At 38.6% G+C, this 12,776-nt stretch overlaps 1 protein-coding gene across 2 annotated transcripts in view; it reads left to right on the plus strand.

Moving 5' to 3' along the window:
- The window catches only part of LOC135217282 (NPC intracellular cholesterol transporter 1-like), a 42,371-nt gene that overhangs the window by 25,498 nt on the left and 4,097 nt on the right, over positions 1-12,776 (plus strand). For both annotated transcript variants that reach the window (XM_064253030.1, XM_064253031.1), the window contains exons 13-23: positions 1,834-2,041; positions 2,872-2,988; positions 5,613-5,793; positions 6,447-6,574; positions 6,822-6,950; positions 7,721-7,858; positions 8,407-8,570; positions 9,101-9,234; positions 10,264-10,636; positions 12,104-12,332; positions 12,646-12,759. In XM_064253030.1, the coding sequence (XP_064109100.1) occupies positions 1,834-2,041; positions 2,872-2,988; positions 5,613-5,793; positions 6,447-6,574; positions 6,822-6,950; positions 7,721-7,858; positions 8,407-8,570; positions 9,101-9,234; positions 10,264-10,636; positions 12,104-12,332; positions 12,646-12,759 (1,915 nt within the window). The remainder of the gene's footprint in view (positions 1-1,833; positions 2,042-2,871; positions 2,989-5,612; positions 5,794-6,446; positions 6,575-6,821; positions 6,951-7,720; positions 7,859-8,406; positions 8,571-9,100; positions 9,235-10,263; positions 10,637-12,103; positions 12,333-12,645; positions 12,760-12,776) is intronic.

Consider the following 12,776-nt stretch of genomic DNA (forward strand, 5'->3'; position numbering starts at 1 on the left):
GAATGGTTCTTTTTCGGAAAATTGGGTTAACTTGTATAAATAATTCATAGGCTTTACAAGGTGGATAAATAATCAAGAATACAATTTCCATTAAAATGTTTCTTGATGAATAGTTTTAATACGTTTTAACAATAGATTTATAAGCGGACCTAACTCCCTGGTTGTCATCTCACCGAATGCATGAACGAATACAATGAATTTGATTTTACGAATGCATTAAAATAAGGTAAAATATTTTAAAAACAAAATATAATACCAGACTGTATAGTTGTGAGACATTCTTTCTGCTTTTATTGAGAAAAGTGTACATATTGTAGGTCAAAACTCAAAAGTGTACATATTGTAAGTCAAAAGAACCGATTCGAACGTAGCCATTGCTACTTTTTTTTTTTTTTTTCACCCGTCTGTGTTGTCTGCTATGTGTAAGTTTTAGGTAAATAAAAGGATATCTGGGTGTACATTTGCAACTGAAAAGTGTTATAATAGTTTACTGTATGCGAATTACACCGTTAATATTAGAAATAGGATGTTATTATTATTGTTGAATGTAAGCTGAATATAACTATCTAAAGCCCGGGACGCTTTGTTACCATACGCAAACACAACAGGCGGGTGGACAGATGGAAAAAATCGAGATAGTCAGTAGTCACCAATCTGATCTCTAACGCACATAATCAAAATCACGGATCCTGATCACACCGTCGAGCAACATACTTTGACTTCTGTTTTCATATTTTCTTTTTGGTATCTCCATCCAATAACATATTTCTTTTGGATGATGTTGTTGTACCTTTTTATTTCAACTAGGTAGAATAATCTTCGTTAAAATTAATTAAAATCAAAGGCGATGCAAATTGGCCAATTTTGCAAAACAGTTGCCAAGCTTTCAACTTCAAGAGATGATTGTGGTTGTGACTTAGCAGTGGATTTAGTGGCTGCTGCAAAGCTGCAGCCTGCAGGGGACTGAGTTAGCAGTACTAAAGTAGCAGAAGCAGTAGCAGTGTGTAATTTTGTGCATGAATTCTAACAGGCTTACTCACGGACCTTCAATTTTGACAAGTGATGGAATATTTTCTGTATTATTTGTATTTTGCCGTCGATATCATCAAGCATAACGATTCTTTTTTTTAAATAAACCAAAACAATTTATCAGCCTCATCATTCCATCTTTCCAGTAGATGGTGTCATATATTCGTCGATATTATTCGCAATATCTGTAAGTAGAGCTCCCTGAAACCATAATTTGTTCATTATATCTCGGGAACCATTTTAAAACTTCTGTGCTGTGATGTTTTCTTTGACGTTCTTATTATTCCTCTAGCATGTCTAAAAAAAATCAGTGCTTGATAGGGATGGAGTTCTAGCTGTGTTTCACAATCAAGCTATAGTTTTAGTTATATCCAACACGATATCATGCTTCCTCTTTTCATTCTTCTTTTCCTTATTGGTTTGCTTGAAGCTCATATAGTTTTCTTATCTGTCTTTGTGCCGGATATCTTTTTACAACTATATTTGCCTTTAGGACTATTTCTGTATAGCCTGCGTTAGTACTTTCTTGTTTCAATTTTTATCTATTACATTATATTGCTTTCTTTTGTAAGTCACGTTCTTTTATTTGTCCGGTAACCTGGAGATGACTTACTGATATATATAATACATTTATGCAGGCAATCCAAAAACTTGTAATGGTAGCTACACCAGGTTCCCTTTACATAAGGCAAAGGAAAGTGATTGTCAGTAAATCTGTCTGTAATACTTAATCGTGTGTAGTGTATAAAATACTTCCGACAGGATTGTTAATCAATTTCACCGACTAAGATCGACATTCTGCAGGTTCATCAAGTTCATGGAGAGAGCCATAGCCGAGGACAACTTGACGTCCACCATGGACATCGCCTACAGTTCGGAGCGCTCCATCGAAGACGAACTGGTGGAAGAGAGCGTCAATGACGTCGTTACTATTGCCATAAGTTACACTATCATGTTCCTCTACATCACGCTGGCGCTTGGAAAGCTCACCAAGGACTGCGGAGGAATCCTGGTACGTTGAGGAGCGTTTGCGTAGGTTTACATTGCCAACGTGGGGACACTGTTGTAAGGTTTAGGTTGCGCGCGCATCACGAGCGTTAGTGCTCGACAGCGCCATAGCAGCAGCAGCAGCAGGAAGTAGTGGTAATTTTAGTGGTAGTAGCGGCATTATTAATTAATAACAGGAACTGGGTAGCTCTTGGCAACTACCCGTCTACCTGGATCATACCTTGACGTGCCCGCCAAAAACCCTTGAGGCATCATTGGTTGAGAGGAGGAACGATAATAATAATTCATTCTTGATAAGAGGCTGAAGTTGAGCGCACGCCATGACGGTGATGCTCGATGGAACAATTTAAAGTCACTGCTGTTGTTAAAAAATGTAGATGTTCATAAGCTTAAGAGATCTGATGCTTCATTTATTTTTCCACTCTCCAAGATAATTCACATTTAGGCTTATATTTCCACTTAATTAAATTTTTTTTTTCCGATACAAATTGTCTGTTTTTCCTCATCGGTATAAGACATCAACTTTTCCTTTATCTTTTTCACTGTTTCGACATTCAGATGATGCTTGGATGCCTTTGTCTTTTATAGGAATGATACTACTACTACTACTACTATGGCTCCACCAAGAATTACTGTTGATGGTGTAAGCACCTTTCATGCCGTCAACCTTGTCCTTTGGAAGTACGCAAAATCGCAGAGCTTTCCATATTTTTTTCTTTATACGGTCGCGAACCACTGGAGAGAGAAAGGAAAAGTAAGCATATTCATGTAAATGCATTCGAACAAAAATTCGCACAGACATGGAGGTTAATCATAGTCTTTTCTTGCTTACAGGTCGAAAGCAAGATAACGGTAGGCCTCGGCGGCGTCTTCATCGTCCTGTTATCCGTAGCTGGCTCACTCGGATTCTACGGTTTGGTTCGCGTAAAGGCTACGCTCTTTGTTATTGAGGTAAGTTGGTTGGTTGTTTAGTGGTTAATCAGATGAGAATTCATAGTCGCTGTCACTGAAATCTGTACACAAACGCAGATGTACGTAAAATTCATACCGTGCTGAATTTTGGACACTCCCACTGTACCTACCTTCAGAACTTCACAACATAAGCCACTTCATAGACCTACACTGAAGTCTCATCATCATAGTGTCAAAATAGGCCTACTCACACTGCACCCTTTACTTCTACCATGTCCACACTCTAGGTCTGATTTATATGTTCCATTCACCAACTTACGTCATCGATTCACTCCACATGACCAAACCATACTTTGATTCGTCCTTTCACCTATATGCTACCCTTTCTATCACTTTGTCCTATGCATCTTCACATTTCTTACTCTTTTAATACTTCTGACTCCACATTGGCTACGCATACCTATCCTTCCAGCATTTTCAACCTTTTACTCTTCATTTGTATTTAACATCCACACTTCACCTCCATAATAGGGAGTTGGCTCAACATACATTCTTCATCTTCAAACATCTCCCATCTTATCATCATACATTAGGTTTTTTCTAAATATTTAAATGAATCCGTTGCTTCCATTCTTCCATCATTCATATCAGCATCCTTGGCTCCTTGATCCTGGTTATCATTTGCTTTCATTGCCTTACTCATATTTGCTTTCGGCTCTCTCTTCAGGCAAATTTTCAAACTTAGCACTAGTTACTGCAGCTTCTCTTCATTATTGCCAATCAAATCTACAGTCAATTCACGACTCATGTTCTTATCCCAGATCCCTGGACCTACATCTAATAATGTTTTTCTCGCATTGCTTCATCCACAAAGATTTTAAACAATAATAGATACATAACATACCCTTTTCTCAGTCTATGTTTTTCCTCAAACCAGCCATTCTCCCGACATCATATTCTAACACATTGTTTAAAAAAACTTGTCCTATTTAACGTACATCTTCAACGTACTACAATGTCCTTCTAACAATTCTCCTATAATTTTTGTTCTGTCATTTGCCACATCGTGTTTACTTATCACTTTCAAACTTCTTATATAACTGTTTCATGATAAAACTTGATATATACATGCACACACATATACGTATCTATATATATATCTATTATATATATATATATATATATATATATATATATATATGTGTGTGGTGTGTGTGTGTGTGTATCGGTTAATAACCTTTTTACTATGGAGAAGGTGTCCTTAGAGGGTAGTACCCTTCTAGTTCTTGGCAAATCTTTCTGGGATATATATATATATATATATATATATATATATATATATATATATATATATATATATATATATATATATATATACGTGTGTGTGTGTGTGTTTGTGGTGTGTGTGTAAAGCATAGAAATGCAAAATAAATTAAAATCTGACTATTATACTATGTAGTTATTCCACAATAGTTTTTTGAACTATTTCATTTCAAGAGAGAGAGAGAGAGAGAGAGAGAGAGAGAGAGAGAGAGAGAGAATAATTCTCGTGTATCAGATTGAACCCTGGTGAGTTTTGAATGCAAATAAAGCAATGGAATCTGAGAAAGTGGAAGAGAGTGGGAACACTTCTTACGTTTCAGACTAAATTCCGGTTAATTCGGAATGTACCCGAAAATATGAAAACTGGCAGAGAGAGTGTTCAAGTACTACTAATATGGAATCATAACAGCAATTGTCATTGTAGCTTATTTATTAAAAGTTGACACTTTCATTTTTTAAAATTATCCATTAATTACTCTTTTACAACATTAACTTATGAAGCAGTTGTTAGAGATGTTGGAAACTAAGATAGAGGAAAGATAATATGAGCGGAGGTACGGAAAATGGAATGAAAAGGGTGCACCCACGGTCTAGGTATACCTAGACCGTTGGTTGCACCTACGGGCCGAATGGACGTCCCCCTCTCTTTTTGACTCTTTATCCCCCTTTCAACCTTTCTTTTTTATGTAATTACCAAAATTCTCCTTAAAAATTAGAGACTAATTTTTGTTTAAAATGTCAGCAATAAATAACGTTTGAATAAAAACAATGTCATTGATAAACCTAGTTTATCATTTCCTGTTATTGAATATACTTAGTAAAGATCAAATCAAGCCAAAAATACGCCAAAGAATGATGTAAGAATTTTTTTTTCTTTTTAAATAACGTCTGTAATTTTCCTTAAAATTTAAAGAATAATTTTCTGTTTAAAATGTCAGCAATATTGTCTGAATAAAAGCGCTAATTGATAGACCTTAAAATGTCAGCGATAATGTGTGAATAAAAACACTGATTGATAGACTTTCTCATTTATTATCACCTGTAATTGAGTATACTTATATGTATTAAACTTCTGAATTTATAACGACTCAACATACGTGTAAGTGCGCATTGGCTTACTATATACCTTTGTCCCCGTTTCGCAAGTCAAATAAATAGTCACCCTAAGGCAGTAAATCCTTACGGGGTGGATAATCGTATGAAGCACTAAGTTACGGCTACCAGTAGTCGTTGACTTGTACTTGGTTTACTGTGGTGTAGACGCACCCCCCAAGCAGCAAAGCAGTTCCTCTCGGTATTAACAAAGACAGTTGTGCTGATTTTCACTTCATTTTGGACAGGTTGTCCCCTTTCTGGTCCTGGCTGTGGGAACGGATAACATTTTCATCTTGGTCCAGACGTGGCAAAGGACGCCGAGAAAGAAGGGTGAGACGTCAGAGCAACATGTTGGACGCGTGGTTGGCAAAGTTGCCCCGTCCATGTTGCTTTCCACGTGCGCTGAAACGCTATGCTTTTTCCTTGGTAAGTAGTAGATGATATATATATATATATATATATATATATATATATATATATATATATATATATATATATAAACTTGTACTTTGTAGATATTGTCCTTACCATTATAAGATCTTCATAGTAGTGATAATACTATACGTTTTCGTCTTGTAATTCTATAAAACCGTTAAATGCCTTTACCTTTACTACCGTTATATGCTCCTAAGATCATCCGTTATTGTTTAACAATCTTAATATCCGAGCTCCTGATAGTACTATTCGTTCGCGGCATCTCAATACGGCTTGTTATAAATACGAGCTCTTGCCGGCATATTCTTTCAGTTTGTTAATATCATCTTTAAATTCATTCATTGCTATCATAAGAACTTGGATCACTTGTTACATATTTTGCAACAGAACGGCACCCATGCTAAACAATATTTTTCTTATACTCGTGGCAAAATAGAAGTCGTGCTATGCGTTACTGTATCCGGTTGCGAAGCCTAGACTTCAAATGAACAGTTGATGTGAATCTACTATAGTAAGCATCCCTTGGTAGGGTGCAGTTCCTCTGCTTTATGGAAGACTCAGCTTAGGGTACATTAATCGGGGATGAGAACCACCAGACAGATAGATATCTGGAAAGATTGTTCACGCCCCTTTTCATGTTGCAGGCGGTTTATCGGACATGCCTGCCGTGTACGCTTTCGCCTTGTATGCTGCTCTTGCCCTCCTCATCGACTTCTTCCTGCAGATGACCTGCTTCGTTGCGTTGCTGAGTCTGGATGCAAAGAGGATAGAGGTGAGTGAAACTATCCTTTACTGAATAACATATTTCGTTTAGAAATAAAATGACTGTAGACTAATGAAAGTTACTAAAGCGAGAAACAGTTAGACTGACAGAGGCGTCTGCGAGCAGCAAAATGAACACAGACAAGTGAAAACATACTTTGAGAGAAAGAGAGAAATCAGCAGATATTGGGAATCTCCATGAAGGACTAAGCTTCTGCTTAACCCCAGTCATCACTTTCGTTATTTCTCTTCTGCAGTCCAACCGCCTCGACGTCATGTGCTGCGTGAAGAGAAGTTCGAAAAAAGCAACTGAAGACGACAAGAGTGATGACGCTTCATGCTGCTACAATATATTCCAGCACGTTTATGCTCCATTTGTACTGACCGTAAGTATACTCTACGATAAATGTAGGCCTCAAGTCGTGGCCATAGCATATAAATGTAACATGCATTAAACTCCCAACGGGGGACAGTGCCGTCAGTGTACCTTACGCGGTGCACTGAAGGCATTACCTAGGTTCTTTGCAGCGTCTCTTCGGCCCCTAGCTGCAACCACTTTCATTCCTTTTACCTTACCTCCAATCATATTATCTTTCTTTCAACTTACTTTCCACCCTCTCCTAACAGTTGCTTCAACATTATTTTCAACGATGAGTGATTTCAAAGGTCCCAGCGCTTGGCCTTCGGCCTAAACTTTATATTCCAATTCCAATACATGCCTAAAATCAACAGTATTTAGCTCGCTATGTGCAGTATTGTTTAAGACCTATTTGCTATGGTTATCTTTTATCATTTCTATCAAAATTTTTTACTAACACAAATTACTGGAATTGGTTTTAAGAGCATTACTTTACAATGATGTAGCTATTATAAGTTTACCACTTTTTGTCGTAAATATTAGATAATTTACAACTGTCAGGTCAGTTATTATGATTACTATAATTTCAACACTGCCATGCACTGGTTTACCTTGGCACTCAAAGAAGAGATGCCAAACCTCAGCCTGGTGGTCGTTGCGTGAATGGAAGGATAATGACGACAGCCACTGCCCTGCTAAGACATGCGAGTTGCTCGGCTCCCGTGAGCAGTAATGCCCGATAGCGCCATTCACCTAGTCGCTCATTTATAGTATTCATTTATTGCTTTCTCTCCAAAGGACATTGTCCGCTTCATCGTTCTGGTGGCCTTCCTCGGGGTGTTCTTCGCATCGGTGTCGATGAGTCAGCATTTGTCAGTGGGACTCGAACAGGATATATCGATGTCTAAGGGATCTTCCGTTCTCAAGTACTTCCAGGTAATTATTCCCAATGAATTTTCATCGGTTGGAAATTCTGAGACCATTTATATCTAATTAAGAATGAAAGGGCTTCGCTGGAATAGATGACAGACGTGGATGAGTCTATGTATCAGGCCTCTGAAAGAGCCTGAGTCATAGTTGCTCGTTCAAGTTGTATACATATATTATATATATATATATATATATATTTATATATATATATATAATATATATATATATATAGTATATATATATATATATATATATATATAAAGGTTTTTGCCACGAAGGAAAAAAAATGAAAAACGAGATAGCCAAGCACTTTCGGTCTAGTTCGAACTAGGGTCGAACTAGACCGAAAGTGCTTGGCTATCTCGCTTTTGATTTTTTTTTCCTCCGTGGCAAAAACGTTTATTTATACATAGCATCACGTTTTATACTTCTTGATCAAGTTATTCATATATATATATATATATATATATATATATATATATATATATATATATATATCGGACAACGCATTTTGCTAGCAACGTCCAATTCCACTTTTGCCTTTTCCTTTTCAGTACCTGAACAAATACCTCTCTGTCGGTCCTCCTGTGTACTTCGTGGTGAAAGAGGGATACAACTACGCGGACCCCCACGAACAGAATATGATCTGTGACTTCAATGGCTGCGACGAGGACTCCATGTTACAACAGATATTCATGGCTTCGTTAGTGCCAAATGTGTGAGTGGTCCCCTCCCCCTCCTTCTCTCTCTCTCCCATGTATTGATTAGTATTGAACCTGGTGATGGAATAGAATGAAAAACTGCTGGAAACAATGCAAATTTCTTTGCTTCTCTCTCTCTCTCTCTCTCTCTCTCTCTTGTTAGAAAAACAGCGACCCAGAAAATATCTGTTTCTATGACTATTGAATTATAACCTAGTGATATATTATTGGAATAAAATACTGCCGGAAACAGTGGCAAATTCTCTCTCTCTCTCTTTCTCTCTCTCTAGCAAAACAGCGACCCAGAAAATATCTGTTTCTATGAGTATTGAATTATAACCTAGTGATATATTATTGGAATAAAATACTTCCGGAAACAATGGCAAATTCTCTCTCTCTCTCTCTCTCTCTCTCTCTCTCTCTCTCTCTCTCTCTCTCTCTAGCAAAACAGCGACCCGGATAATATCTGTTTCTGTTGCTATTGAATCTATAACCTAGAGATATATTATCAGAATAAAATACTCACCAAGTAACAAACCATTTCCAGGACCTACATGGCATCTGGAGCATCGTCGTGGATTTCAAATTACTTGGTCTGGATTGCTGACCAAGTGAAGGACGATAGTTATATGTCAGCTTGCTGTAGGCTATATCCTAACGGGTCATTTGTCAGCACCTCCGGTAAGCTCTTCCTATATAACCAAGGTCCTTCAAGAATACTCAAGAGAATATTTGAAGGACCTTGCTTATAGCTATAGTAGATTCACATCAACCGTGCATTTGACGTCTACGCCAGTCTTTTACGGCGCTCCTGATTGGCTGTTGATAAGCCAATCACAGGGCTGGAAACTGCCAGTCTCTATCGAGAGTTCACATAGGCAGGATGTATGTTCCACTTCTCCTGAGAGACTGAGAGTTTCCAGCCATGTGATTGGCTTATCAACAGCCAATCAAGAGCGTCGTAAGGGACTGGCCCAGACATCAAATGCACGGTTGATGTGAATTTACTATAGCGTTCATTTAATATACTTGCGTTGGTTCCACTTTTGAGAACTCAGGATCCTACGTTGTTTTATTTATAATCTGACTAGTTAGTCTACATGTCTTGACGGTTAGTTATAAACTTATTTTATTAGTCCGCTCCCCCATTGACTGAGCTTCTAGTTCATTCCTCCACTGAGCTCTTCTTCTATGCTTCTAAAACGACATAGTAAAGCGGGCCTGGTTTCTTGTTAATATAAAGAGACTCATTAGGTTTTATGGACATGATAAGTCACCAGACGCTTATGTTTCTCAAATTTGTCAGAATGCATGTTTGCTGACATAGGTACCATGAGTACATACATCAAGTTCTTGAAAATTACTGGAAATGTAGTAATGGTGGACATACGAGTTAATTGTGAAATTTCATGTAAAACAGGCTTTACAGTTTAGTCATGAATAATTGAGTGACAAAGATAATAATACAGTCAAACATTTTTAAGTTACGAGCGCGCAGACGAAATTCGATACAAACTCCTTCTATTACAGCTGTAGTGAATTGTAAAAGAGGCTATGAGGCCCTCAACCTGATTTTATAGAACTTACGATGAACTCTTAGAGCGAAACTTTCAGCAACTCCTCTCTAAAGGGAAACTTCATATCAAAATTCATATCAAAATTCAGAAAAAACCACACTCTATGTTTTCCCTTTTTTCCCTCTCTTATCAGCTGACTTCGATATGAATGCCGCTGCTACGTGTCTCGAGCCGACTGATTTCATCAACAGCACCATCGTGGACCGACCCAAACCCGAAAATTTCATGAGGCACCTGCCCGATTTCCTGATTGACAACCCTCATGGAATACTGTGTCCCAGCGCAGGTCATCCGGCGTTCGGGGACGGTGTCGAAGTTTTGACCGATCCCTTTTCCGGGGAGACCTTCGTCGGAGGGAATTATTACATGGCCTATCACACTATTCTCAGAACCTCCGAGGATTTCTACAAGGCTCTTGAAGCAGCCTACAGTCTCACCGACAGGCTCACTGAGAATCTGAGGAACAAAACGAACTTCTCCCAAGATATCGAGGTCTTCCCTTACAGGTAAAAATGTTTGCCTACCATGCAATACTTCTGTTTCAGTATTTGTCACTTTTCGCTGCAAGTTTTATCCAGCACAATATTACACATATTACACTCGAGAACATCGTATTATTGCAATCTTTGAAGATGCAAGTGGCGTGATCATTACGGTACTGAAACTTATAAATAATTAACGGATGCCTTTACGATAATAAAGCTATCCAAATCTTAAATTCACGAAATACTTCCTTCCATCGAGTATCAACTGCCACATCTAAACCATTTGCTGAAGAAAGAGATCATGTGGAAGAATGGTGAAAAGAGCGTATAGTTTGAAAGTGTTAGGAATAAAAAGGAGAAAAAGAGAGGAAGTACTTGAATAAGGTTGGTAGATGGTGTGGAAGAGGTACTGGGAGGAGAGGGCTTAATATCTAGGGAGTTCGAGAGAGTGTATGAGAGACAGAGGTTTATGACGCAGTGTATGGAAGGACCACGGTCTAGAAAGTCCTTTCTAGACCGTGGTAAGGACGTTAGACGCCCTGCTGCGAGAGTCTGAGGAAAAATAAGTTATATGTACGTACATTTACAGTCTCTTTTTAACAATTCTGACCATTACTCTTTCACTGTGAATTATACCACACGCTACTCCCCAGCAATTACGTTCTTTGTCAGAAACCTGATAAAATGTACAATTTTTCATAGCAGAAATTCAAATTATTTGGATCTTCCTAGATAATGACCCCAAGCAAAGTTCGGGGGTCGTTATTGAGGACTACTATTTCTTTGGGGTCATTATCTTTATGATATTGCAGTCTTTTGTCTTTATGTTTTTAAATCCCTTGGGGATCACTATCTGGGAAAGATCCAATTATTTTCTTAATGTACAGTTTACATAAATAAGTGTTGCATACTATGTAGTGCAAGCTTTCAATGAGTAATGTTTACACATAGTATATTCACATCAACTGTGCATTTGATGTCTAGGCCATTCCCTTACGACGCTCCTGATTGGCTGTTGATAAGCCAATCAGAGGGCTGGAAACTCTCAGTCTCTCGAGAGAGTTCACACAGGCAGGAAGTATGTTCCACCTCTCTGAGGGATACGTCTTTCAGGAGAGGTGGAACGTACACCCTGCGTATGTGAACTCTCTCGAGAGACTGAGTTTCCAGCCCTGTGATTGGCTTATCAACAGCCAATCAGGAGCGTCGTAAGGGAATGGCCTAGACGTCAAATGCACGGTTATGTGAATTTACTATAGTATACTGTAATTTCCCTATACTGTTATCTGGAAGCACTTATATTGTGTAATACTACCCGAGTACCGTGTCAGCCGTGATGAATGACTTTTGTGTCGTAATCAATAGGGTGGGAAAGGTATGTATAACAACACAGCCTATGACGTTCATCACAAAGGGATTTCCCCTAGATGCATACCGCGTCTGGTTCGCATTGAGTGCCGCACAAAAGTGTTTCTCTCTCCCTTGCAGCATCTTCTACGTCTACTACGAGCAGTACCTCACCATGTGGGAGGACACGGGAATCAGCCTGGCCATCTCCGTCGGGTCGGTCTTCGCCGTCATGCTCGTCCTGACCTTCGACCTGACGTCCTCCCTCATCATCCTCCTGACCATCTGCATGATCACGGCCGATATGATGGGCATGATGTACCTCTGGAACATCGACCTCAACGCCGTCTCGCTTGTCAATCTGGTGATGGTGAGCTTGGGTCCTCCAATGTTGATGGGGAGCTCCTAGGACCTTTTATAGACACACACACACACACACACACACACACACACACACACACACACACACACACACATATATATATATATATATATATATATATATTATATATATATATTCTTATGAAATATAGCACATCTCATTTTCATCTTTACTTCAAGATCAGCGTAATGAAAGCAAACTTTTTCCTCTGCCTGGTGAAGGTCTTATTATATGCAAATTAATGATTCACATTCTTGCTTGGAATTTACCATTTTATGTAGCCTATACCTCCATTTCACAGTGCGTCGGCATATCCGTGGAATTCTGCAGTCACGTGACCCACGCCTTTGCGACGTCCACGGAACCAACGAGACTGAAGCGCTCTTACGAGGCTTTGGCCAACATGGGATCTTCCGTGAGTTGTTTTTATTT

This window comes from Macrobrachium nipponense, chromosome 7 (genome assembly GCF_015104395.2).
Source record: "Macrobrachium nipponense isolate FS-2020 chromosome 7, ASM1510439v2, whole genome shotgun sequence".
NCBI lineage: Eukaryota > Metazoa > Arthropoda > Malacostraca > Decapoda > Palaemonidae > Macrobrachium > Macrobrachium nipponense.